The sequence below is a fragment of the Myodes glareolus genome, chromosome 2 (assembly GCF_982192425.1).
Source record: "Myodes glareolus chromosome 2, mMyoGla1.1, whole genome shotgun sequence".
Taxonomy (NCBI): Eukaryota; Metazoa; Chordata; class Mammalia; order Rodentia; family Cricetidae; genus Myodes; species Myodes glareolus.
Genome location: NC_142027.1, coordinates 136,372,094 through 136,398,333, shown reverse-complemented (window position 1 = coordinate 136,398,333; position 26,240 = coordinate 136,372,094). Strand labels below are relative to the sequence as shown.

At 51.9% G+C, this 26,240-nt stretch overlaps 2 protein-coding genes across 3 annotated transcripts in view; one reads left to right on the top strand and one right to left on the bottom strand.

The window, feature by feature from the left end:
- Positions 1 to 3,546, bottom strand: part of Rnft2 (ring finger protein, transmembrane 2) — a 57,026-nt gene extending 53,480 nt beyond the window's left edge. Inside the window, exons 1-3 of one of the 2 annotated variants that reach the window (XM_048422666.3) lie at positions 3,411 to 3,546; positions 1,318 to 1,489; positions 827 to 885 (exon numbers count right to left, since the gene is read on the bottom strand). In XM_048422666.3, coding sequence (XP_048278623.1) covers positions 827 to 885; positions 1,318 to 1,341 — 83 coding nt within the window. In that variant the 5' untranslated portion in view covers positions 1,342 to 1,489; positions 3,411 to 3,546. Of the gene's footprint in view, positions 1 to 826; positions 886 to 1,317; positions 1,490 to 3,250; positions 3,364 to 3,410 lie in introns of those variants that run through there. The other variant, XM_085681270.2, reaches the window with a different exon arrangement.
- Positions 3,547 to 3,686: 140 nt separating this feature from the next.
- Positions 3,687 to 25,944, top strand: Spring1 (SREBF pathway regulator in golgi 1). Its single transcript, XM_048422679.3, has 5 exons — positions 3,687 to 3,897; positions 15,304 to 15,460; positions 18,648 to 18,799; positions 19,034 to 19,147; positions 21,114 to 25,944. Exons 1-5 carry the CDS (start codon positions 3,787 to 3,789, stop codon positions 21,195 to 21,197), a joined length of 618 nt encoding a protein of 205 aa, XP_048278636.1. The 5' UTR covers positions 3,687 to 3,786; the 3' UTR covers positions 21,198 to 25,944.
- Positions 25,945 to 26,240: the final 296 nt, after the last annotated feature.

The following is a 26,240-nucleotide window of genomic DNA, read 5'->3' as shown; positions in this document are numbered from 1 at the left end:
CCGGCAGGAACGATCACTCCTCTGAGCCTCGTGGATCCTTGTGGATCTGTCCTACAGGGTTTGGGAACTGCTAAGACAACAGCAGTGTTCTGTCAGTCCCTGCTGCAAGGCTGCTGCGCTCAAAGGAGAAAGTCCCGAGGGTGTGCTATTAGGGGGTGCTGTGGGCCTTTATGAGGTGGAGCCTAGTGGTAGCATTTAGGTCCTTGAGGGCGTACACTGCATGTGAGGAGCACAGTCTGAGCAGAGCAGAGCTCTCCTCTGTGTTTCTTATTTCTGTAGGCAGCGCTTCCTGCTGAACCCAGAGCAAGCCGACCCCCACCCGTCTAGGCAGAGGAGGTGCCCGGAGGTTTCCTGTCTCTGCCTCTCAGGTACGGGGATTCCAGGTGACCGCTAAGCCGGCCCGTCTTTACATGGGCTCTAGGAATGTAAACTCTGGTCCACCGCTTGCTGGACAAGCACTTTCTTCTCTAGGGAGTCTACCTGCTCCTCTCCGCCATGTTTGAGAAGCACACCACTCCCACCCACACGTGCATCCAGCCACCACAGCCATCCATGACACGAGGTGATGAGGTCAAAGGTGGCCATTTACTCTCTCATCCTCCAAGACTGTGAGCTACAAAAACCCTTTCTCCTTATGAAGTCACGCGCCTCAAGTGTGCTCTTAGAGGAACGTAAAGCTGCCGCATACGCCGCTAAGCAATTTCCCGTTTGGTCTGTTTTATATCTCCAACAACTAACATTGAGATATGGGTATTTTTCAATTCATTTTACCATCCAGAGTGTAGGGTCCCCATATGTTGGGGAGTTGGAGGAGGAGGATTCTTACCTTTCAGGTGGAATATTGTCAGTGTTGCTACTGTGGCGTCTCTGCATTTTCCTTAGCACCTGAAAGCCAACACATGTGTGAGTCACCTCCCCGGACACAACCCTTGCCTGATGCCATGGTAACTATAAACAAGCATCCCTCCTGTGTTACATGCTAGGGCTCTCTGACAACTTCCAAACCAGACTTCGATCATTTCTGCCATGCAACCCAAGGTATTATATCCCACAGGAGAGAGGTCCTGAGAGTCACATGTGGAGCTGGCTCTTATGTAAAAGGAGAAAATAGCACAGGTGACTACGGACAGGTGCTAGATGGGGTGCAGTGAGATGCAGACAGCGCCAACCCTTTAACTTGCTGTGTGACCTCAGACAGATCAGAAACCTCTCTGTGGCCTTCCGCTCCCCATCTGTCCCACGGGAGGGAATGGCACGGTCAGACTGAAAGCCTCCTTCCCTCTCACACATTTGGCAAACGAAGGCGCGACACATCACCTGGTGCACCGCAAGGAGCCACATGGACTTCAGACCTCCATGTTGACGAAATGGGCCGTGGACGTTCAGGGTTCCTGCTGTAATGTGGCTACCGCATCCCAGAGACAGCAGGCCTTTTGTCCTTCCTCTTCAGAGGGAAGCGCAGGGCAGGGGCTCCCCCAACACATCAGACCTTGGGTGGCACAAAGCACTTGGGTAAACAGGTCATGGGATGACTTCTACATGTAACAAACTGAAGGATGCACCTGGTAACTATAACGGGTGATCCCATTTGCCCTGTAGTTCTGTAGCCTCTTAGCTACCCCTCCTCTGAGGCACTTACGGCTGGCTATGGCTTCAATAGATATGGCTTATTAGCAGACTATGACTCCTGGGGGTTGAGGCCATAGAGCTGTTGATAAAGTGCTTGCACACAGGCAGGAGGACCTCTGTACGTAGCCGGGCATGGTGGTGTGCCGTGTAATCCCAGCACTGGGGAGGCTGAAACCAGAGAATTCCTGGGATGCTCTGGCCCAGTCTTTCTAGCTGATGAGCCCTAAGTCCCAGTGAAATAGCTGGTTCCCCAGGGTGACCTCTGACTGGCACACATGCATATGCACATCCACACCCATGTGCAATTCTGCACATGAGCATCGATACACCCCTGCATATGTACGCACACACGCACACACTCATGCACGTGCGCGCACACATACACTGGCAGGAAGGAAAAAAAAAAGAAAATCATGAATTCTGATTGGGGAATACAGAAAACAATTCTCGAACTTCCACTGGCTTCCCAGTAAAATCAGATTTGCCAGAAGCCTCCAGGTTGTGCCTGAAACATCATCACGTTAGCCTTTCCCCGGCTCCAGGTCTTCACACTTGCTATTCTTCCCCCGGGATGCTTTTCCAGCTGAGGGTTACACAGCTGACTTCTCTGATACAAATGGCAACCCCTTCCGGAGGCCTTCTCTTCTCTCCCGGTTCCTGTGGGGTCTGGCTGCTGTCTTCACAGCAGCCATTTACATGGATGTTCCTTTATATGAGCCATGAGGAGACCGGTGTCTGGTTTGCCCTCTACCTCAGCATTGCAGAGATGAAGAGTGATCAAGTACTTGTGCAAATACATTGGGTTTCCCAGACACAGTTTTCTTAGATCCCTGCACCTTGTCCCACCTCCCACACCAATAAAAGAGCAAGAAAAAAAAAAAAAGGGACAAAGCCTGGAGAGTGTGTACACTGCTTCTGCGGAGAACCAAGTGCATTTCCAGTACCCACATGGGCAGCTCACAACTACCAGTAACTACAGCTGCAGGTGATTCAGCTCCCTCTACTGGCTGTGGAAGGCACTTGCACTCACATGCACAAACCCGCACTCAACACATAATTAAAAAATAAAAACATCTTTAAAGAAATAAAGGATATGCTTCCACGAACAGGTTCAGCTTCCTGGAGTATTTCCCCCATACAGACGGTCTGTTAGCCCAGGCCAACACAACCGGTCACTGAAGGGCTTCTTACTTCTGCACAGCCTTCACAAGACCACCAACCTAGGATGCCACCAGCTAAGTCGCTTATCGTTTTTGCAAGGTTAAATTAGGTGGGAAAAGACTCTTTGGCACCATCTTCATATACAGGCAAGCGCTCTATCAACGAGCTACACCCTCGACCCCGCCATCTTTATAAAGAAAGGGAATGCCATCATGTAACAAGTCCCCAAGAACTTGCAATCTGGTTGAATACTCCCCTTGGCCCAACTACTCATCCTCGGGGAAAATAAAACACAGCATCGCCACGTTTCCATCTACAAGCTTGACGCAACGTCCTAAATTAAATGCCTACGACTCTGCTGCAGGCAGGCGGTACAACTATTCTAATAACGAATCCTGGAACATATCTTGCAAGCAGGATGCAATAGAATGAATGAATGAACCGCCTTGGTTCCACACACCCTGGCCCTCCTTATGAGGCCACACACACCCTACAGGACGCTTGGGCTTAAGCGGCGTCCCCAGGCCGGTCCAGGGCCGCACCGCGCGCACAGGGGAAGCCTCTCTGGCCCGGCTTGCAGGGCGGCAGGGGAGCGAAGGGCGAGCTTCGCCTTCGTTTACCTTCCAGACACTTCAGCAATCACGGCCTCCTCTAATCCAGCCGAGCCAATCACTGGCGCGGCCCGGGCGGCACGTGACTTCCGGTCGGCTCAGCCAGGTGCGCAAGGTCGGCGCTAGGACCCAGGCACAGCAACACCGGCCTCTGGTCTGCGACGGCCCGCCCGTGCCTCCGGATTCAGCCAATAGAAGGCCGTGTCTCTGCAGGGACCAATGGCAAGAAAGCACGGAGGGGGTCTGGCAGGGGCATCACTGGGCGGGGCGGAGCGTGCGGCGGATCACGTGGCCGGGGCGGCTGCTGCGGGAAGGCTGGGCAGGGTTAGGAGCGAACTTGGAGGGTCATGCCGCGGGGTCGTCTCTGCGCCTGCGCCGCTTCGGGATGCTGAACCTTGCAGCGCTGCTGTGGCGCCGGCTCCTGCGCAAGCGCTGGGTGCTCGCCCTGGTTTTCGGGCTCTCGCTGGTTTACTTCCTTAGCAGCACCTTCAAGCAGGTAAGCGAGTGCGCTCGGGACCTCTGTCCCTCTGATCCTTCTTCCTCCACTAGCCCTCCTCCCTCAGATCTTCTGTCCTCCCCCAGATCTCCTCCCTATTTCCTATGCTCTAGTCCTCCTCCCTCCTATCCCCCAGCTCTCTTTCCTCCCCACTAGCTCCCCCCCCGTCCTCCATCAGCCCTCCTCCCTCTGACCTTTCGTCCTCCCCCAGCCCTCCTCCTTCCCCTCCTCTGCCCTTCTTCAGCCCCCTCCCGCCCTTCCTCCGTCCCTTGCTTCCTCTGATTCTCTGCCTTCCTCCCGCCCATCCTTCGTCCTCCCCTGCCCTCTTCCAACCCTCTTCCCTTCTCCAGCCCTCCATCCATGATCCTCCGTTCTCACACTTCTTCCCTCCGATCCTCGATCCTCTGTCTTCTCTGGTCCTCTGATGCCCCTCCCTGCGGTCCCACCTTGTAGTCCTTTTTCTACTCCCTCCAGGCCTCTGTTTCTCTTCCTTTAAGTCTTGGATCATCCAGTACTCCTCCTTCTGATCATCTGGTCTTCCCTCCACCCCTCCTTCAGTCCTCTATCCTCTGACCTCAACTCTGTAGTCCTCCTCCCTCTGATTGTTCCCCTCGCTCCTGTCCTCTGACGCTTCCCTTTTAGCCTCTTGTGTGTTGAACGCTATATGGAGGGTCAGAAAGGGGGGGTATCCCAGGTCTTTGTACCCTCCCTCCCCCTATGCCAGACCTGACTGGTAGGCCAGGCAGAGCAGTGACTCAGACCTGTGCCCAGCATTTCATCCTCCGGCACGCCCCTGCTCTGCACCCAGACCTCTCGGTGGACGGGTGGGCAGTAGGTAGAGGTGGCTCAGCCAGGAAGTGGCCAAGGGCTCTGTGCTGTGTTCACTTGGGTGACCCAACAGGCTCCTGGAGGTGCCCCTTTTTGTGCACACCTTGGTTGGGTGGATTTTTTTTTTCTCTTAACCTTCTCTTTTCATTTTTGTGCGGGTTGAGAGTTCCTAGAGAGTTGCAATCTAGTTTTAAGAGAAACAATAACCAAAGCTTCATTCTGGGTTACCCAGAATTCTGCCCTTCAGCTGCCCCACCTCCCAATTTATCCTTTGATCCGGTTTTACTTCTTTTCTCTTACATTCCATTCTGTTTTTATGTCTCACAGCCTTTGCTTTGTGAGTTTTCGGCGTGCTACAGTCTGTCTTGTGTCCTCTGTAGTCTCTTTGTTACCTTGTTACAACAGGTGCAAAGATTCTCACTGCAATTTTGTTGCCATTTTCTAAGGGTTAAGGGTACGGAACTTAAGGGCTACTTAAACCTTCTTTGGAGGAAAGTTTCCTCAAATCTCTCCCCGCTTCTTTGGAAAGGCTGAGGGAGGCAGCTGTCCTGAGAGGTCAAGTTCATGCATTAAATGTATAGATGAGTAGTGTGTAGATAAAAGTAAATGTCACCTGGAGGCTGGGGAGGCAGGAGAGCAATTGGGGGGGGGGAGAGGAAAGTGCATCTCACCTCTCACCTGGTTGTAGACACAGGCCAAGTATTACAGAGGCATGTGTGGTCACGTGAGCAGCTGGCCTTCATGAGTTGTGTCTGTAGACTCATTTCCACACACCATGCTCCTTCCTTTGTCTAGGGGACCTTAGCGCGTGCTGCAAACTGACCTAGGCTAGAAAGCCTAGCTCTACACCTGCCTGGGTGTGGACTAGCTTCGCTGTTCCTCTGAGTGCCATTAACATCTCAGTATGTTACTTTAGACTAGTCCTGCCCAGAAAGTCCCAAATTCTTCTGTCTACTTCATCGTTTTTCTTCTTTTCTGAATAGTGGTGTGTGTGTGTGTGTGTGTGTGTGTGTGTGTGTGTGTATTCTTATCTTGTCAAGATTTGACTTGAACTTGTAATCCTCCTGTCTCAGTTTTCCAAATTCAGGTAATTGTTTCCATTCCGCCCCCTGGAACAGAACCCTTGGCTCTCCTCTGGCGGTTTTGTACCTTTCCAGTCCTCACTGTCTCTCTAAGTGATTTTACTCTTCACAGTCCTGTCATTCTTTTCTTCCTGTCCCTCCTGTCCCCAAAACATTGGCTCTGGCTCTGCAATGTCCTGTGCCTGTTCATTGGCCAGAATTATGTCTGTCACCCACTCAGGGCTAAGACACTCTGGTCTGTTGCCTGGGCTGGTGCGCAGCCCAGCAGGCCTTCTTTCTGTTTGTCTCGCTGTCTGTGCAGTGACAGGGGTGATAATCTAGACAAGGTTTCCACCATGGCCTTCCCGAATGGGTAATTCTTTGCTCAAGTGAAAAGAGCTCCTTTGAGTTCTCTGTGTGATGGGATGAATTTTGGTCATTCGGGGCCCACCTGACCACAGCTAATGACACAGGTCACGCTGGTGACCCAGTGTCACGCACTCCCCTGCCTGCCTTTCCGCCATTTTTATGTGTGGCAATTACAAACCCGGTGTTTCTCGTTTGTGTGCTTCCCCATCTGTGTCACCTCACCCTTCTTTTTCAACACAATTTTCTCGAGAACAGAGACCTGTGTGTCTTGTTCAGACACTCCAGCCTTCTTCTCTGTCCCTACCCCCAGGACTTCCTGGGGCTGGATATTGGTTCAAGTGAGTCTTCTTGGTGGGGGTGATGACTTCTCAGTTTATTCCTTTTTTTTTCTTCTTCTTCTTAATCTTGGCTCAGATACTGTCTACCTGGCAGCCTTCCCTACAGCCACATTTTAACTACTGTGTGTGTGTGGTATGGTGTGGTGTTTTGTTTTTGTTTTTGCTTTTCTATTTTCTCTGAAGCCAGGAGCATTGATAATCATTGCCGCCTTTTGCTGCCCTGTTGTTATGCTAGAGCCTTTGACTAGTAGATGACATCTATGTGCAGAGCCTAAGTGAGACTCAAGTCCCATCAGGGTGGAATGAACTTGTCTTCGTAGTGTGGGTTACTGCAACACCACATGAACTCTGGTGGCCTGAACAACACACATGCATCCTAGCAGCTAGGAGGTCCCAGACTCGGATGCTGGCAGATTCTGCATGTGGTGTCCCCTCACCCCCTGACCCAGCTGCACACCGGTCCCTTCAACCCCTTTCAGATATTCCAGTCCATCCATCCCTGGGGACTCCACCCCATGACCTCACAGGATTCTAGTTACCTCAGAGACACTCCACTTGTCAATCTGTGGATGCCACTATCCGCTAATGCCATCTTGGGAGTGAAGGGTCTGGCATGGATTCCAGTGTAGCGATGGGTATTCAGTTCACAACTGGGTAGCTACACACAACTCGGTTGGCCCTGGGATGCTGTCACAGGCTGTCACCGGCGAACTACAGCTCTTAAAAGTGGCTGGTAGGAAGTGCTGTCGGTTTGTAAAGTGTAAGGCAAACTTCTGCATACCCAGCCAGCCCTGTGTTGTTAGCCTCCGCTTTTGCCCTTGAGGTGCTGAGAGCTTGTGTTGCAATTCTGGTTCTTGGAGCCCTCTTCTGTGCTGCTCTTGAAACACCTCCTGTGAGGCACATGGAGCACTGTCCTTTGCGGCTCTTGGGGCACTCTCCTGTGTGGCTCTTGGAGCACTCTCCTGTGCGGCTTTTGGAGCACTCTCTCTTGGAGCATTCTCTTGTGCGGCTCTTGGAGCATTCTCTTTTGGAGCACTCTCCTGTGCGGCTCTTGGAGCACTCTCTCTTGGAGCACAGTCCTGTGCAGCTCTCAGAGCACTCTCCTGTGTGGCTCTTGGAGCACTCTTCTGTGCAGCTCTTGGAGAACTCTCTCTTGGAGCACTCTCTCTTGGAGCACTCTCCTGTGCGGCTCTTGGAGAACTTTCTTGCAGCCCATCAGATTGTTTTGCCCAAGACTCATTTATAGCTGCCACCTCTTCCTTTCTCGGGTCTCAGGCTGTTTCCTTCCCGTGTAGCTTGGCTTCATGTCTGTGAAGTGGGACCAAAGGCTGGGCATTGCTCATCCGTGTCATCCTCAGATCCTGTGGCCATCTTACTCCTCCGCCGAGTGTCCTTCGCAGGACTGGAGTGTGATCAGGAACTGGACCTCTGAGAAGGGTTGGTGTCTGACTGTGTTACAGACCAGCCCAGATTTTCAAATTGAGGCTCTCCGTTTGTGACAAGGTAACATTAGTAAACTGGCTAATGTTCTGTGCGTGGTGTTTTAAAAAATGGGATCATGCTGCGGGGAGTGGTGGTGCTCAGTTTTGATGCCCAGCACTTGGGAGGACGAGGCAGGAGGATCTCTGTGAGTTCAAGCCCAGCCTGGTCTACAGAGTGAGTTCCAAAAAGGTGGGGATTTCAAAAATATAGATTCCTCTGGTTTCCCCCAAGAATCCAGGTCTCACGCTTACTGGTGGCCTCCAGCAGGGGTCTGATGACCTCCATTATTTAGTCTATGCTGTCTGCACTCTCTTTCCATCTCCCGCTCTGTCATTCTGGTTCTTCCCTGGCTCAGAGGGCCGGGGAAGCACAGCCCTTGTGGAGACGGGTCCCTTCATCCCTCCTTCTCTTCTTGGGTTCTGGTCTTGGTGCGATGTAGTTCCCACCCTGTAGGTACTAGAAGGTACTAGGAGCACAAGCCAGACATTTGTATTGTGAACTCCTGGGGCTTTGTTTTTCAGAGTAACCTATCCGATCAGCTTCTAGAATATGGTATGCATACCGCAGGAGAATCCTCTTTAAGAAGTCTGTGAGGTCTAAATTAGATTCAGAAACACTTAAACCGTGTTGGCCATGGTCACCTGTGGTGACACTTACCTCAGCCGCCACCAGGCATGGTGGAAAGTGCTCTAAGAGCCTGAATTGGAACACAGGTGGTGGTTCTCAGCACGCCAGGACATGAAGGGCAGTTGCCCCATATCAGTGATTCTCAACAGGGGTCATCTCAGACCGTTGGAAAACACAGATATTTACATTACGATTAATAACAGTAGCAAAATTACAGTTATGAAGTAGCGATGAGAATAATTGTATGGTTCGGGGTCACCACAGCATGAGGAACTGTATTAAAGGGCTGCAGTGTTAGGAAGGGTGAGAACCGCCACCCTAGATAGAGCGTAACCTTTCCGGCTGCTTCGGCAGGTAGAGCGGCTGACTCACTGAGAAGGAAGTCGGGAAAATGACTAATTTTAAGCTCCTATCTGCTGTGCTGAGGCAGGAGCTAGGGAGCCCATGCTGCCTTTTGCAGGCTGAAGTCTGGCTGAGTTACAAGCTGAACTAGCCACCCCCACTCCCAGCTACATTCTTGTCTGAAAGAATGAGTAGTAAATAGTTTGTTCACAGGGCTGGAGAGATGGCTCAGAGGTTAAGAGCATAGTCTGCTCTTCCAAAGGTCCTGAGTTCAATTCCCAGCAACCACATGGTGGCTGACAACCATCTGTAATGAGATCTGGTGCCCTCTTCTGGCCATCAGGCATACATGCAGACAGAATATTATATACATAATAAATAAATAAATAAATATTAAAAAAATAGTTTGTTCACCTCAGACTTTCGCTCGAATGGAGAGAGCCTTCTCCCTCATAGAGGTGTTCCGACGTTTCCCATGCCAGGGATAAAACAGGAGCTTCCAAGGGAAAACTCGGATTTTTGGAGTCTGTGCTCCCTCCCTGGAGCATGTCGCCTTTCCTCAGCTGTGATGTTCGTGTCTGTGAGTTTGGGGTGTACTGTGACAGAGTGGGGACACCGTTTGGCAGCTCCGTGAAGATGTGTTCACAGGGCAGTGCCCATGGGCGAACCCTACGGGCTGCACTCAGAGTCCACGTGTGCCCTCTGAGACACGGCTCACCCGGGTGTGCAGCCCCGTGGTTTTCAGGTCACTGTGAGGTAGCCGTTACCACCGTCATAATTTAGGGTGCAATCACTGACGTTCCCCTTCCTGTCGGCCCTAAACCATCTCTAACCCACTTTCTGTTAAAAGAATTTTTTTTTTACCTTACTGTTTATTTTGTGTGAGAGTGTTTGTATGATGTTGGGTGAAGGCAGGAGTGTGCGTAAGCCACGTTGCTCATGTGGCCATCAGGGCAGCTTTTGGGAGTCAGTTCTTCCTTCCCGTCACGTGGGTCCTCTGGGACTCTACTCAGGTGGTCAGTTTGGAGGCCAGCATCTTCACCTGCTGAGCCACTGCAGTGTCCCACTGGTCTCGGAGTCAGACATTGGTCATCAGACTCGCGTGGCAAAGGCTTTTACCCCTGAGCCGTCTCTCCCATCCCCACCTGGGTATCTCATATAGATGGAGTCGGTACGCACGCGTGATTTTCTGTGAGCCGCGGTGGTGTTTCCAGACTCCACCGTGTTACCTCATGACCCAGTATTCCCCTGTAGGTAGCTGTCACACCAGTCCACGTCACTGATGGGCACTGGGGCTCCATCCATTGGGGCAGAAAACACCCACTTTATGAGCTTTTGTGTGGACGTGTTTCCATCCCTCACTAGTACAGGCCTACGACTGAGCCGCTGGGCCGAAGCCGAGCACTTTGCCTGGCTTTTTGCGGATCCTCACGACTCCTTTCCAGTGGCCGCCCTGTAATAAACATGTAAAAAGAACATCTGTCAAGTCTGGGTATAGAACTTGGTGTCTAGTATGGTACAGGATCAACCATGGTGCTATACAGGGTTGTCCATTCGCACAGAGACTTCATAGGAGGTCAATGCCCATCCTGGCTTCGCTCCACCTAGTGGCCAGCAGCTGTCTGGCCTGTCACTGTGTGTGTGTGTGTGTGTGTGTGTGTGTGTGTTGGGGGGTCATCTCACTATGTAGTCCTGGCCGTTCTGGAATTCATTAGGTAGACCAGGATGGCCTCAGACTCACAGAGATTCACCTATTTCTGCTCCCAAGTGCTGGGATCAAAGGCGTGTGTCACACCGTACCCAGCTTATAATATTTTTAAAAACATCTTTAACCGAAAGCCCAAAGAAAAACCAGTGACTAATATGCCACGAGTTCATTGATAAATACTTGATTTAAAGTAAGTGTTTTCAGAGTTATGTTTTAGTTTTCCACCAGTAGACACGAACTCACATCGTAGGTCCCCCACCGCTTGGGCTGTTCTCACTCAGGCCCCCTGCCCGCTGCGTCTTTGTGGGTCAGTCCTGTCCTGAACGTGATTTCTGGCTTGGCTGGCTGCTGCCCTGCAGCTGGGTGTCCAGCTTGTCTGACCCGGCCTGGGCTCCACCTCTCTTCTGTGAGGTAGAGGTGGTGAGAGGAACGCCCCCGGGTGATGTTTATCACAGATGGAGAGAAGGCTTGTGGAGCCCAAGTCCCCTGGGCTCCCCGACTCTTCATCCCTAAGACACCTCGAGCATGTGTAGCAGTCTTTGCCCAGACGGCCGCTGACCCAGTTCCCTTGTAGCCTTGGATGCCTCTTTTCTTTGGGTTTCTACCTAATTAATGCTTCAGGGGATAATTTAAATTGTTAGAGATGGGAGTGCAGGAGAGGATGCTATCGGGGGAGAGAGTTGGGGATGAGTGGCGCCAGGTGATGTGGGCACAGCACTGCGCACAGGGGCACTGAGGTCTACTCCCCGGGTGCCTGCCATCTGTGGGAGCGCAAGGGAGGATGGGCAGATGACTTCAGACACTGATCTAGAATGTGCGGTACACTAGCACAGGGTGGGGCAATTCTGGGGGCATCTGGCCTCAGGTGAGGGCTAAGGTTCCCTTTGTACTTAGGTGATGCAGCGCTTTGTAGGGCTGGGCTGTCTGCTGAATTCTTTGAAAATGCATTAACCCCTTTTGCTGGAAAGCAGTTACCTATGTGGATGGGTGCCCACTTACGTTGTCTGCATTACTATGTAGATTGGCTCCACTTAACTTGTGTGTGGTGCTTTTTTATTGCTGTGATCATACACCATGACTAAGGCAACTTCTAAAAGAGTTTGTTTGGGGCTTACAGTTTCGGAGGGTTAGGGATCCTGGCAGCAGGCAGGCAGGCAGGCAGACAGACAGACAGGTAGGCAGGCAGGCAGGCAGGCAGGCAGGCAGGCAGCAGCAGGCAGCAGGCAGGCAGGCAGGCAGGCATGGTGCCCGAACAGCCGCTGAGAGCTCACATCCTGATCCACCACCACAAGGCAGAGAGGTAACTTGTGCTTTTGAAACCTCAGAGCCCCCCTCCCCCATGACACACCTCCTCTAACAAGGCCACACCTCCTCATCCTTCTCAAACAGTTTCACCAACTGGGGACCAAGTGTTCAAATATATGTGCATATGGGGGCCATTCTCATTCATACCACCCCATGGGCCTTGTAGGAAGTGTGGCTGAGTACAGAGAGCTGCCTCACCCCCTTTGAAACTGGTTACCAGCAAAGACTTGTTCTCTGCTTTTGTTTTTTTTTGTTAAGACAGGATTTCTCTGTAGTTTTGGTGCCTGTCCTCGAACTAGCTCTTGTAGTCCAGGCTGGCCTCGAACTCACAGAGATCCGCCTGCCTCTGCCTCCCGAGTGCTGGGATTAAAGGCATGTATGTGTTCCACCGCCACCCGGCTTCTTCCTGTCCTTTCGTTGGAATGTTTTTGCTTCTCTTACTTGAGGTGTATACTGGCTTCTCACTTAACATACAAGTGATTCCTCCGTCTTTACAACCTCTCAGCCCCAGAAGGGTGGCTCCAGGGTTAAGAGTGCTCGCTGCTCTTGCAGAGGACCCGGGGTCTGTTCCCAGCTAACTGCAGTTCCGTGGGCTTGGACACCCTCTTCTGGCTATCATGTACACCCCTCCCCCACACACTAATAATAAAAATAAGTGGTTGGTTTTTTTTTTTTTTAAAGATTCTTTACAACTATCATCCCCTGCTTCTGGGCTGCAGTTCTCAGCCTCAGGTGTTTGCAGTGGCCTTGGTCCGTCTCCTCTGTTGTTCAGACTCCTGTGCAGATTCCTTAAGGTCAGCTGTGCCTCGCACGGGAGTGCTGTGCGTCTATGGAACGTGCCTTTCATTTGACCCTTCTAATTACCCTTAAGACCTACACAGCATGCTTCCTAATTAGCCTTTTAAAAACCTGAGGTGAGGCCGCGTGTGCGCATTGGCTGTGCAGTCTCCACAGCTGCTTGCACTTACAAAGAACATTCTCTTGTGTCTCTGCCCGCTTCTGCTCCCATCCTTCCTTGACAGTGGATCTGTGTGGACTTCTAAAATCCCTAGGTGTCAGTGGCTCTGATTCATGACCATAGCCTTTGTCAGCCGCCCCTTGGAGCACTCCAGTAAAGTTGGGCCCTTTGTAAGAATCCCCTTTGAATGGATTTTTTTTCTATTATCGCTGTCTGAGACAGGGTCTCTCTATGTAGCCCTGGCTGCCCTGCATTGTCTTTATGTAGACCAGGTTTCTTTGAATCCACAGAGATTCGCCTGCCTCTGCCTCCTGGGCACTGGGTTAAAGTGTGCGTCACCTCACTCTTGAATCTCAAATGAAAACAATACACATATTTGTGAAAGCCTTGGAGATGAGACAGCCCAGAAGGGCAGCAGGAGCTCTGTTGGAAAGCCTGGTACCCACTAGATGGAACTGGTCTTCTATCCCTTCCACATGCTTGCCACCTGACTTTAAATGTGGGCCACGGCCGACTTTTCACCCACAGAGTCCTCTCGGTTGTTCAGGTTTGGCAAGTTCAGGTGCCGGAGAACCCCGAGCCCTGGGGGCCTGTGGCAGAGGTTCTTCTGGGGTACACAGTCAGGATCTGCTCCTGAACAACTTGCAGGGTGCACCTAAGAGATCCCCTGCCTCCCAGGGCTACTGAGTTGTCACCTATCCTGTCCTGGGCCTGCTAGCCACATCTCTTAGGAGAAACAGAAAGGACAGGCAGTGCCCAGGGAAGCCATCTTGGAGGACTGTTTTCCATGAGCACATTGAAGGAGGGGGATCCAGTCCTGGTGGTGGTGAGAGGGGTCGTCTGGGTAAATGCTGGGCTATTGCAGTGGTGGGTCAGACTTTGGGGCAGTTATCTGGCCCAGCCTAGCATTTATCACTGTGCGGGACTCACGGGACTTTTCCAGAGCCCCACACTGATCCGTAGTGCCATCCCGAAAGCAGAGCCAGGGCTTGTGTCTGGTCTGTGGAGGCTGTGTCTTAAAGACGTTGCATCAGCATGATGGATTATTATGCATCCTTGAAGATTTGATTATCTAGATAATGTGGGGCCTTGGACTTGTTTAACCACCCAGTAGTATCGAGAGCAACTGACAGAGACTCCAGTAGAAACACGGTCAGAGGTGAGCATGCCAAAACCAAACGTGCACACCTTTAATCCCAGCACTCAGGAGGCAGAACCAAATGCACTTTTATTTAAGTGTTGGGATTCTAGGTAGTTTCTGAATTTCGTGTTGATAAGCATTGTTTTTTGAATGAACCCTTTTTTTTTTGGATAATGCTGACTCAGGAGGAATATACAAGCATGGCATTGTTTCTCATTTAGTTCCTCCTGTGGTTCAACAATCAGCGTATTTTCATGTGTTTTGGTTTTTTGTTTGTTTGTTTTGTTTTCCCACTATTGAAGCAGAGTTTTGGGAAAGCCCAGCGTGTGGTTTCTGTAGGAAGGCACTCACTAAGGTGTTTCCTAGAGCAAGGTGTGTGTGGGGGGGGGGCATGCAGGCATGGCGGTGCACACCATCATCCTACAATCCCAGCACCTGGAGGCTGAGGCAGAAGGATTGCTGTGAGTTCCAGGCAAGCCTGAACTGTAGGATGAGAAGCTCTGTCTTAAAACCCAAAACAGGCCAGAGGGAGAGGGTCGTGTAGAGTGTGTTGTCCATTCATGGTCAGGTACATCCAAAAGTGACTGCTTTGTGCTTGGCTTGTTTGCAGCAGGGCTCTGTCCTCTAGTTTAAAGGTGTGGCTCCTGTCTAAGAGAAACGTCCAGGCTCTCACCCCAGGGCCTCTCCTCCCTTGGCTTGCTAGGCCAAGGGCTATGGAGCCAGCTGTCAGAGGGCTGCTCTGTTGTCACACCCAGAAAGACCTTTGTCAGGCTTGGCCCCGCCTTTAAAGTTATTATGCCCCTGGTTCGGGTTTCCTACACAAGTCCTTGTCACGGCTGAGGCCTCCTCGTGAACTAAGCTGTCAGGCGACAGTCTGGGATGATCAGACTAACATGTCTCCTCCTGGTTCTAAAACTGCTCGGGCTTTATGTTCTGTTCCGTGGTGTGTGCCTTTTAGTATTTCAAAGCTTAAAGTGCCTGCAGGGGGGGGAAAGTTTTTCTTCTAGAATTCCATAGAATCTTTTATCTGCTTTTGGGGCCTTGAATGATCAGCACAGCCATTGGGGAGGATAGCTTTAACTTACCACATTTCCCTGCTGGCTTGTTTTGTGACTCTGCTCAGATGGTGCCCATGCCAGGAGTGGTGGGGCCGGGGTGGAGTGGGGCGGAGGTGTATTCTCCTGCAGGGCAAGTGAAGCAGGAAAAAACGCCTTGAACCTTCCTTTTCCCCTGTGGTCTCATTGCAGGAAGAGAAGGCGGTAAGAGATCGGAACCTTCTCCAGGTTCAAGACCGCGAGCAGCCCATTCCGTGGAAGGTCCAGTTTAACCTGGGCAACAGCAGCCGCCCCAGCAACCAGTGCCGAAACTCTGTTCAAGGGAAGCATCTCATCACGGACGAGCTAGGTACGGCCTCCCTTCCCTGCTCTCAAGGCCCTGGGACTCTGGATAGCCTTCCTGCTCCTCGGTGTCTTCCATACTGTTCTCTCTGTCCCAGACTCCCTGCAGCATCTGGGAAGCTTGGCTGAGGAGCCAAACTCCTAGCAGGTTCTCTTTGCTTACTGCTCCAACCTTGGCCTCAGGCCCAGACCACTTCCTACCAGGCACAGACACAGGGGTTCCTCAACTCGTTTCTCGTGTGTGTGTGTGCATGCGCGCGGTGTTTGTGGTGGTCACAGGCTGACCTGTAGGAGTTGTCTTTCTCCTTTCACTATGTGGATCCCAGGGACTGAACTCAGGCCGTCAGCCTGTTAGCAGCCTCCTCTACAGGCAGAACCATCTTGCTGGCCTGTAAGTCTTCCTATAAGAAAAGAAAAATTGAGCACAGGCCTGTTACTTCACCAAGAAGATGCAGTTAGCCGACAGCAAATGGGGGCGGTGGCAGGGGCCCAGTTTGGAGGCCAGGGCTTGTTTCTACAGACTCAGAAAACAGGAAATTGTAGTCAGGTGGCAGTTGGTTATTTTATTGTCCTGTAGCTACAACAGTGTTTTTCTTCTGGTTAATTTAGGTCAGACAGACTCATAGATTCCTTTAGTTTAAAACATCCAATATTCAGCTTCTCAACCCCTAAAAATCCCACAGGGGCCACAGGTCTTATTTTGCCTTTACAAATATGGGAAACGTGGTTGTAATAGAACAAAACAAACAACTTACGGCTGTTGATGCTGTTTAGTAACGAGAGGCCACCTTGTCGCTAGGGTAACAGCGCCGTTAAACCAGATAGCTAATTAGAGTCAAAAACTTTTCAGAAGCTGGAAGTTAATTTTCCAGGCAAGACCAACACATTTGCTGGCCCTGGTCTCACAGGACTTGGCGGAAATAATATCTACAGAGCTCATCGGCACAGCAGTGTGTGTGTGTGTGTGTGGACTGAAACATCACAATGCCTCGTGTGGTTCATGTAGGGGGTTTTTTGTTTTTGTTTTTTCAACTAAAAATAAAGAGGAGCTGGAGAGATGGGTCAGTGGTCAAGAGCGCTGAGTGCCTTTGCAAGAAGGCCTGCCTGGGTTTGAATCTCAGCATCCATGGAAGGCAGCTCACTAACTGCCTGTGACTCCAACTCCCAGGGATCCAGCGCCCTCTTCTGGCCTCGGTGGGAATCTACACTCACACATGTGCACACACATATAGTTAAAAATAAAAATTACACGGGGAGAGGCGTGGGTAAGCCTGCTCTCCTCAGAAGTTAGACCTGCTCACTGGGAGGTGAGCACCAGAGTTGAGGGCCGAGTGCTGGGAGTTGGCAGTGGGAAGAAGAGGGCCTCAGGTGTCAGCCTGTAGCTTAGTGAAGGAGAGGGCAGGTGGTGAAGTCAGCAGGTTGCTCTTGGGGTGCACGGTATAACCCACCTCCACGATACAGAGCTGCTTTATTGTTATCATCTGGGGTGGAATCTCCCAGGGAATTCTGTTCAGAACCCTTGTCAACAGCGTGAGCAGGGGGGGGGCAGCTGGGGAGGAAGCGTCTACTAGTGCTTGTCTCTCCGCTCAGGAGACACTGTAGCAGAAACAAAACAGAGCTGCCAGCTCCCAGGTGGTGGGCGTTGTTCTCTCCTAGTCTCCCCAGTGTGGAGTGAGGGCCCTCTAGTGGCCCCTCTGGTGTCAGTGTTCGGCTACTCTGCCCTCTCCTGCATAGACCTTGTTTTCCAGAGCGGTTCTGAAAACAAGTTCTCCTCCACCAGCCTCATTCTCTGGAGACAGAGCTGGGGCACTCAGATGGCCTGATGCTGGGGACAGCTGCTGCACACACCCGAGGGCCCACACACATACCTGAGGGGCCCTGCACACACCTGAGCGCCAGCACGCATACCTGAGGGGCCCTGCACACACCTGAGGGCCAGCACGCATACCTGAGGGGCCCTGCACACACCTGAGGGCCAGCACGCATACCTGAGGGGCCCTGCACACACCTGAGGGCCAGCACGCATACCTGAGGGGCCCTGCACACACCTGAGGGCCAGCACACATATCTGAGGGCCCACACGAATACATGAGGGCCCTTTCCCACACCTGAAGACCCACACACATACCTGAGGGGCCCTGCACACACCTGAGGGCCCCCACATACACACCAGAGAGTTCCTGCACACACCTGAGGGCCAACATGCATGCCTGAGGGCCCTACCACCACAAACACACACCAGAGGGCTCCTGAACACACCTGAAGGACTACACACATACCCAAGAGTCCCTGCACAGACCTCAGGGCTAATATACATACCTGAGGGTCCCTGCACACACCTGGAAGTCCATGTGCATTCCTGAAGGCCCCTGCGTACACCTGAGGGCCCCCACATACACACCAGAGGGCCCACACACATACCTGTTCCCAAAGGGTGCCGGGAATTGTCTGCTTAGATTCTCTGAATAGTAAAGCAGCCTCAGCAAGGAGGCCTGGCCGACACTGGACATGCTTATCTGTGTGATGGGCTTTCTCAGCCGAGGAGCGAGTTGGGTTTTTCTCTCCCTCAAGGGTTTGAGAGCGTCATCCCCAGTTCTCGGGGGTGGCTGTGCCCCTCCCCCACCATGTTTGTGTACACCGGAGGCAGAGTTCTGAAGGTGGACCGTGACTTTCCTGCTTTAACAGTCCCTTCAAGTGACCACGGCCGCAAGCATGGAGACGCCATCAAAAGCCATTTGCTTGCTTTTTAAATCCGCAAAGTACTCGTTTTTTATGAATGGGTACCTTGTTTCTGTTTTAGACTTTTTATTTATGTCTTTTATGTATGTCCACCTTCATGCCAGAAGAGAGCATCAGACCCCACTAGAGATGGTTGTGAGCCACTATATGGTTGCTGGGAATCGAACTCAGACCTCTTGGAAGAGTGCCCAGTGCTCTTAACTGCTGAGCCATCTTCTCCAGCCCTATCGTAGACTATTGAAAAGAGGCTGAGGTGAAAGATTTCTTGCTTATGTTAACACCCAGCTGCGTGGGCGTGGCGTGGCGTGGTGTGGCATGGTGATGAGCTGACACTTATGCAGTGGACTGGAAACTGGTTGAACACAGTGACAGTGTGGCTCTAGTTAGTGGTGGTGGGGAGCCCGACTGCCTAGGCGAAACCAGCCCAGGTGCTCAGCTGCGTCTCTGGCTTTCAGGCTATGTCTGCGAGAGGAAGAACCTGCTGGCGAACGGCTGCTGCGATATCAAGGTCCCCAGCACGAAGCAGTACTGCTGTGAAGGGTGTTTGGTCAATGGTTGCTGTGAAGCCTATGAGTACTGTGTCTCCTGCTGTCTGCAGCCCAGCAAGGTAGGGACTCCAGCTCCCCGCCGCTTTGTCTTCCGGTCATCTTCTGGGGTGCCCAAGGGGAGCTTTATAGGCACACTGGCCTCTCCCGAGAGAGGAGCTGGTCCCTGGCTTATGGTTCCTTCGCAGAGAGGACCATGCTATTGCTAACCAGGGATCTGGGGAATGAGAGAATCCCTCCCGGCGGGCTGGTTTGGCCTGCCATTACTACCAGTACTGAATACCTTGTTCCCATAGCAACCTCTGCTGGAACGCTTCCTCAACCGGGCAGCCGTGGCCTTCCAGAACCTCTTCATGGCGGTTGAAGACCACTTCGAGCTGTGTTTGGCGAAGTGCAGGACTTCCTCGCAGGTCAGACGTGGCGCTGGCCCTCGCTGGGGGAGGTGGGACGGAGGCAGAGCTGCAGAACAGAGCCAGGGTGGAAAGGGGCTTTGTTGGCACCGTGTTCTGCTGCTTTGGGGGGTGGAGGGATGAGACGAGGCATTCAGATGCAGTAGGCGGTCATTGAGAGGAGGCAGTCACCTGTCCTGGGGCAGGTCTGTGGCTTGCTTCAGGATCCCAGGGGTCGGAGGTGGGTACTTAAAGGTGCATGAATCCTATCGGAGGCCTGTAAGGCTCTTGGTGAGCATGCACTCCCTAACCCTGAGCGCTCTGCTCGCTTGCCATGCCCCTGCCACCCGTGAGGTGCCCTGGAAGGCTTCCACCCCCACCTTTGTTTATTCCCCCTCTTACATTTATACTGGCCTTGTGGAGGCACGTGCATACAAGCCGGGACAACTTTTGAATGTCAGTTCTCTCCATATACCATGTGGGTCCTGAGGCCCAAACTCAGGTTGTCAGCCTTGACGGCGAGCACCTTTCCATGCGGTACCATCTTGCTGGCCCAAGTTCCCTGCCTCTGTGGCTGGGCCCTTGTCATAGTGCTTCGTAAGATGTCTCTTCCACAAGCACACTCCGCTGGGATAGCTGACTCGCGCCTGTCTCTGGACCTCTGTCAGCTTTGGGTTTGTGCTTGGTAACTCCCTTTTGCACCTCTAGTTCACTGTGAGAAACACTAGAGGTGTCTGGGCCAGAATAGCAGGAACTCTGGAATGTGAAATTCCACTGAAGTGGGGAGGGGGCTTCCCAGGTAATGGGTGTAAGGGAAGTATGAGAGGGCTCAGCCGACTCGCTTGCTCTTTCTGGCTATAATGATTGTTATAGCAGCTTCCTGTAGCCAACAAAGCGGAAGGTACTTCCTATTGTGCAAGGAGAGAGCATTCTCAGTGGCCACTCGGTTCGCGTGCCCAGAGACTGGGCTTCCAGTCTGCTAAGTGCAATTAATAAGGTGCATAGCTTGGTAGAGGCTGATTAATGAGCTCTAGAGCAGCCAAAACCTCAAATGGCTCAGATGACAAGAAAAGTTTGGAAAATCTATCATCGGGGGGTGTGGGGGGGTTGTCTGGGCTGGGCTTCACTTGCTGTGCCCAGCCAGAGGGGCTCTTGGGAGGGTGCTTGGCTTGCTCACAGGCCCTTAGTGCATGATGGTCATTTGAAGTGGCGTCTCCCCTTGCAGGACTCCTCACCAGGGACCGGATCTCTCTGCCCACAGTCAGGTGCCCATCCCACTGCATCTCCATCTGTTTCAGATCGTTTTGTTCTTTTCATACTTACTGTCGTGTGTGTGTGTGTGTGTGTGTGTGTTTGTGTGTGTGGTTGTGCCACCAAATGTACATGGAGGTCAGAGGACGGCCTGTAGAGTTTGCTTCTCATTCTTCCTTGTGGGTCCCGGAGATCAAACTGAGGTCCTCTCAGGCTTGGAGGCCAGTGCTGTGTTAACCCCTGAACCATCTCACCTTGTCCTTGTTTTGGGGTTTGAGATGGCGTCTCATGTAGCTAGGCTGACCTCAAGTTCACTGTAGTGCTGAGAATGACCTTGAGTTTCTATTCCTCCTGGCGCCCATGTTGGCATCACAAATGCACCCCGCCACCCATTTTTATGAGGTGCTGGGATCAATCCCAGGGCTTCATGCATGTTAGGCAAGCACTCTGCCAGGCTCTGCCATATCCCTAGACCCCGTTTCAGATGGGTTGAGAAGTAGTCTCAAAATGCCCAGCTTGCAGCCACGTTGTTCAAAAACTCCCTGGTAGACAGAAGAAGTAAAGAGATAGTAGCTGCGTCTTGTCTGTTTTCGTGGCCCTCAGCGCTAGGAATCCTACTTCATTCCAGAAAGTTCCTCAAAACCCCAAGGCACGCTGGAGGTGGAGTGGGAGGGGAGTGTGTGGCAGTCACTGCAGCTGACCTCTCTGTCCTTCTTCCGTCTTCCTTTGCCCACAGAGCGTGCAGCATGAGAACACATACCGTGACCCCGTAGCCAAGTACTGCTACGGAGAGAGCCCACCGGTACTCTTCCCCGCGTGAGGCCCGATGGAGAGACACACACAGAACCGGTCTGGTCCACGTGAGACAATGAAGGAGAAAGCCACGCGAGGACCCTTGGCTTTGAGCATGTCCTGTGGCACCCAGTGTCTCTGACTCCCTCACCGCCAGCTAGAGCAGACAGAGCTGTTCTATAGAGCAGGCCGGATGAGGCCCCGGCACCTTGCCCGGCCGTGGGACGGCTGCGGGGCCACGTGCTTGATCCCATGTTGTAGTTACTTAATGACCTCAGAGTGCTGGAAGACGCACTGTTTTGTGCAGGACACCCTTGCCGGTGCAGTTGGACACACTCAAGGAGGTGACTGCTGTACTTGGTTCCTTACCGTCACAAGTGACGTCGTTGCTGCACCAGACCCAAGTGTGTCTCCAGGAGTGTGGGTGTACGGAAACACCTGACCAGCAGGCCTTGTATTTATATCCCAACATCTAGCGGTGTGTAGAGCCTCAGAGAGGTGCTGGTACCCACTGATTCTGTGTAGAGCTGCCCTGGTGTGCTCATATCCCTGAAATGGTTGGAGGCCTGAATCCCCCATGACTCTCACAGTGGAATTTGCTGCCACTGTGCCCCTGTGGAAACTCCTGAGCCTTGGGGCAGGGGAGCCTTTCCCTTGTCTGTCATAGAAGCCGGTGGGGACCTGGTGAATGCGGTTTGTGGCACTCTTTCATTCTTACCGCTCACCGCTCCTGGCTGTGTGCCAAAGGAGAGCTTGTTAAGCTCCTACTGCAGCCAAAAGTTTAACATCCGCTCTCAGTGGGAGATGTATGTGGTAGCCACGCCAGAGAGCATTCCAAAGGCAGGCCGGTGTCCAGTGCTTGCAGGGGTGGGCAGTTGTCACCGGTAACGGAAACTTGGGTTTCAAGCACCAGGGCAAGACTCCTCCTTCTCAACTCTCCTGTCTTTTTCTCCAGTCTCCTATAACACACACGGCTCTCGGAGACCGTTCACTGACCCTTACAGAGGCCATGGCATTTGTGGTTTGGGTTCAGGTTGCCCTGGTGTCAGGCATGAGTCTCCAGATTTTCTCCCAGCAGCTTCATAAAGCCGTGTCTCCCAACTGTGTTTGCCTTCTGCATGGAATTTCCTTCAGCTGCCTCCTGCTTCCTCTTCCTGCTCACCTGTGTGGAAGGAAGGACAGGCTGATGGGCATTGTTCTCGCTTGGTGTCGCCATGCTGGGATCAGATCCAGGACTTTGTGTGTGACTGGCAAACTTTCTGCTTACTGAGCCCTGGTCCTGGCCAGGGAATCGATTTTTAGTGTTAGATCCCAGTGATTCTGTTCCGTTTGCTCTGGACTTCTTAGTGTGTGGATTCAAAGTTCATGAAAGAACTGGGTGCACCTGCACATTCTGGTGCTTTCTGGAATGTTCTAGCATGTTCTGGCGTGTTCTGGCTTGCTTGCTCATTCTTTCTGATAACTGGGAGATATATAATTTTTTTTTTTAAGACAGGGTCTCCCGTAGCCCAGGCTGGTATCCAGCTCCATGCTTGACACCAGCCATAAACTCCTGATTGCCCTCTGTACCTGCCAACTGCTGGGGTTATAGGTGCATGCCAGCTGCCTGGCTCATCAGGCTTGTAATGCCAGTCTACCCTTGGTCAGCGTTGAAGTTGGTCAGTCTCTCCCTTGGAAGAGTGCCGACACGGGTATAATGTAAACATCATGCCCGTTGCCAGTTCTCTCTGACCTGTACAGTCCTCGAGTTTATAGTTCCTGAACAGTTGAGATCAAGAATCCAGTTGACTTGTGTTTCACTCGGGAGATGAGGAAGTAGCTTCCCCTCCCAAATCCCTGCCAAGACAGAATAATCAAAACCCACAGAAGAACTTCACCTCGAATCCCGCCCACATATCCTGCGGTGTACCTCCACATCATCTCCCCTGAGAACGGACGCTTCAGTTATCCCAGACAGGAGAAAGCGGCGTTTGCATCCACGCCAAGTAGTAATGCAGAGGTCACTTCTGATTGACTGTGGAATGTGGATTTTGTGTTTTAATCACGCTGGAAACACACACACACACGACTGGGGAAATCTGGGGAGGGGGCAGGGTGAGAAGAGCCGCAGGTAGGAGTGGTATTGAGGAAGCCCGGAGGCCAGTGTTCATGTCGGTATGCTAATAGGCACCAGAGTTAGGCATTTGTCCTCAGTTTTTTTTTTGGACCTGATACTAATGATAAAATAATTACCTAAAAATCACACAGCCTAGAGATAACCACCAGCTATTTTCGACTTCTCTGTGACTTTCCAGGCAGAACAAACAAAAATCCCAGGGCATTCTTCACCCGTGGAAACCCTGCCTGTGAGTCTGTTGTCTGCAGGCCCGTGTGATACCCATGGAGGACATCTGGTGCCTTCCATGGGGGTGGCCTGCTCTTACTGAGCACCATTGTTAATTCAGCCCCTGCGGCCACTTCTCCACGGGGGTTGGAGGTGTCTGTCTGTCCATCCCTCAGTCCGTTTCATGAGCTGTTTTCAGTGTTCCAATTTGTATCTATTATTATTATTATTTTTAAGATCATGAGCCTATGTGTACCAGCTCATACTAAATAATGAGTTCTGGTTTGCAAAGAGGATATTTTTTTTTTAAACTTAAGATGTTTACGGGGCAGGTGAATTAGCCCAGTGGTTGAGCACTGGCTGCTCTTCTCATGGACCTGGGTTCAGTTCCCAGCGCCCACACAGGGGACTCACAGCTGATGGGATGGGATGACCTCTTCTGACTGTCACAGGTACCCTAATGTGTGGCATACATTCACACAGACACTACAGACACACAAAAGTAATGTAATAAAGATAAAATCTGTAAAAAGCTAAATCACATTTAATTATTGGGGGTACACACGTGCCGTGGTTTAGGTCGGAGGAAAAGTGTTGCAAGTTGGTACGTTTTTCCACCATGTGGGTTCGGGCATGGAGCTCATGGTGTCGGTCTTGGTGGCCATGCCTTGGCCCACGGAGCCGTCTTGCTGGTCCTGCCTGAGTCTGTGTCCGTAAGTTAAATGATAAAATACACAAGTGCTATTGATTGTGTTTATTAAGTCGCAGTGAGCGGAGCCCCACATGGTTTGATTGACCATTTATTTTGTCTTTCTTCCCATTGGTTACTACAGAACATTTTGAAATGAACTGAAACCCTAAGTAATTCTCCCTCTCCCCATCGTCTCCTTTTCCTCCTTTCCCCTCTCTTTTTCCTTTGAGACCTGGTACCTCTGTCCCATGCTAGCCTCACACTCTCCATCCTCCACCCTTAGCCCCTGGTATTTAAACCTCAGCTGAGCTTCTCGTTTAACTTGCCCTTCGGCGACACTTTCAAGCAATTAGCTCACGTTCACAAACCCATCTTTCTAATAGATCTCGGGCCGTGGGTTTGTAACGGGGGCAGCCCTTCCCCCACTCCTGACCCTCGGGAGACATTTGACGAAAGTGTCTAGTCTCCTTATAGCTGGAATGGGGACGGTACCACTTGTCCCTAGTGTGTGTGTGTGTGGGGGGGCTCAGTGATGCTACTCCCTGGCCCACAGCGCCTCAGACGGTCACACCATGTAGGCTGGCAGTGCTGAGCTAACTGAGCCCAGCTCTGGGTCACAGCTGCACCCAAGGCACTTCCCTACCCTGGAGTTCTACCGCGCTGAGTGCTGATTAAATTACCTGTGTTCCCCACAGGACATGCTCACGTGACATTGCATTCCTGCCTCGAGGCACAGTGTGGTTACCCTGCACTGTGTCCTTAGCGAGCTCACTCTCCACACTTGTCTGCAGAATGAACTGAAGGTTTGTGACCTGTTGGTAGAATGGGGCAGGGGGTAGGACTGGGACTGTCCCTGCAGCTCTGGCTGCCAGCATCACTGGTTTCTCTCAGTCTGCAGATCCCTCATTCAGATGTGAAGGTGGTTTGGTCTGCCACTGCTGTGAGCAGGGTGGTTAGAGCTGTGCCACCAACTCTGGACTCTCAGCTGAGCCTCAGCAGCCCTCCAAAGAGGTCCAACCTAGGGTTGTTCCCATCGAGAGTCCAGAACTAAGAAGCAAAGACACAGCCTTAAATACTGCAAAGAAACAGATCCAGCAGGCTGTGGTGATAGCATTGGGGCCGTCATCCCAACACTGGGGAGGCTGAGGCAGGAGGATTATTCCTTAGAGCTCAGCCTGGGCTTTACAAGATGAGACCCTGACACCAAGTATATAATCAACCACAGAATTGAGCTGCCAGTGAAAATGCTGCCAGGACAAGCAGTGTCCAGATGTCTCCATGTGCCTGTCAGCTGTATTTCTCAGGACCCTGCATCCCGTGGGGGCGAGGGGGATCAAACAGCAGCACTAGAACTCGGTGGTTTTGTGTGGTGTGGAATGTAAGCCTAGAGTCAGAAAACACTCAGATAACCTGCAGGCAGGCACGTGTGGTGTGGGCTAACTGGGAAAGAAATCCATGTCACGGACAATGAGTTCTAGACCACTGACCATGCCTGTTCCAAGATGTGTGTGTGTCTGTGTGTGCGTGTGCATGCGCGTACATGAGCATCACACGAATGTGTTTGTCCTGTCCTGTGTGGACAGATCTATTGAGTTGTAGGTGTTGAGCCAGGTATGGTGGCACATGGTTTAATTGCCGGTACTCAGGAGGCTGGGGAAGGAGAAATCCAAGTTCAAGGATAACCTGAGCTTCATAGTGATGCTTGTCTGAAACACACACAAAATTGTTTTTAAAGTTTAATAAAATACTTCCTTAATCAGATGTTGGCAATTGGGGTAAATGTCATGATCTATGTGTTGCTCTAGGCATTCCCATGTATTGGCCATGTCTGTGTGTGTGTGTGTGTGTGTGTGTGTGTGTGTGTGTGCGCGCGCTCGCGCATGTGTTTGTGCATGCTGTGTGAGCAGAAGTGGCCTGAAGTCTGAACAGCATCCTGACCCACCTCACAGGATCCCAGGCATCTGTGAACTTGGGTAAACTTCTCATTGTCATTGTCTGCTGGAGTGATTGCCAACACATACACTGATCCTAGATCCTGACTCTGACCACCCAGAAAC

Coding starts and splice junctions, on each gene's coding strand:
- Spring1 (XM_048422679.3), top strand. CDS start 3,787: ATGCTGAACCTTGCAGCGCTGCTGTGGCGCCGGCTCCTGCGCAAGCGC. Junction 3,898..15,303: donor TTAGCAGCACCTTCAAGCAG/GTAAGCGAGTGC, acceptor GTCTCATTGCAG/GAAGAGAAGGCGGTAAGAGA. Junction 18,800..19,033: donor GCTGTCTGCAGCCCAGCAAG/GTAGGGACTCCA, acceptor TTGTTCCCATAG/CAACCTCTGCTGGAACGCTT.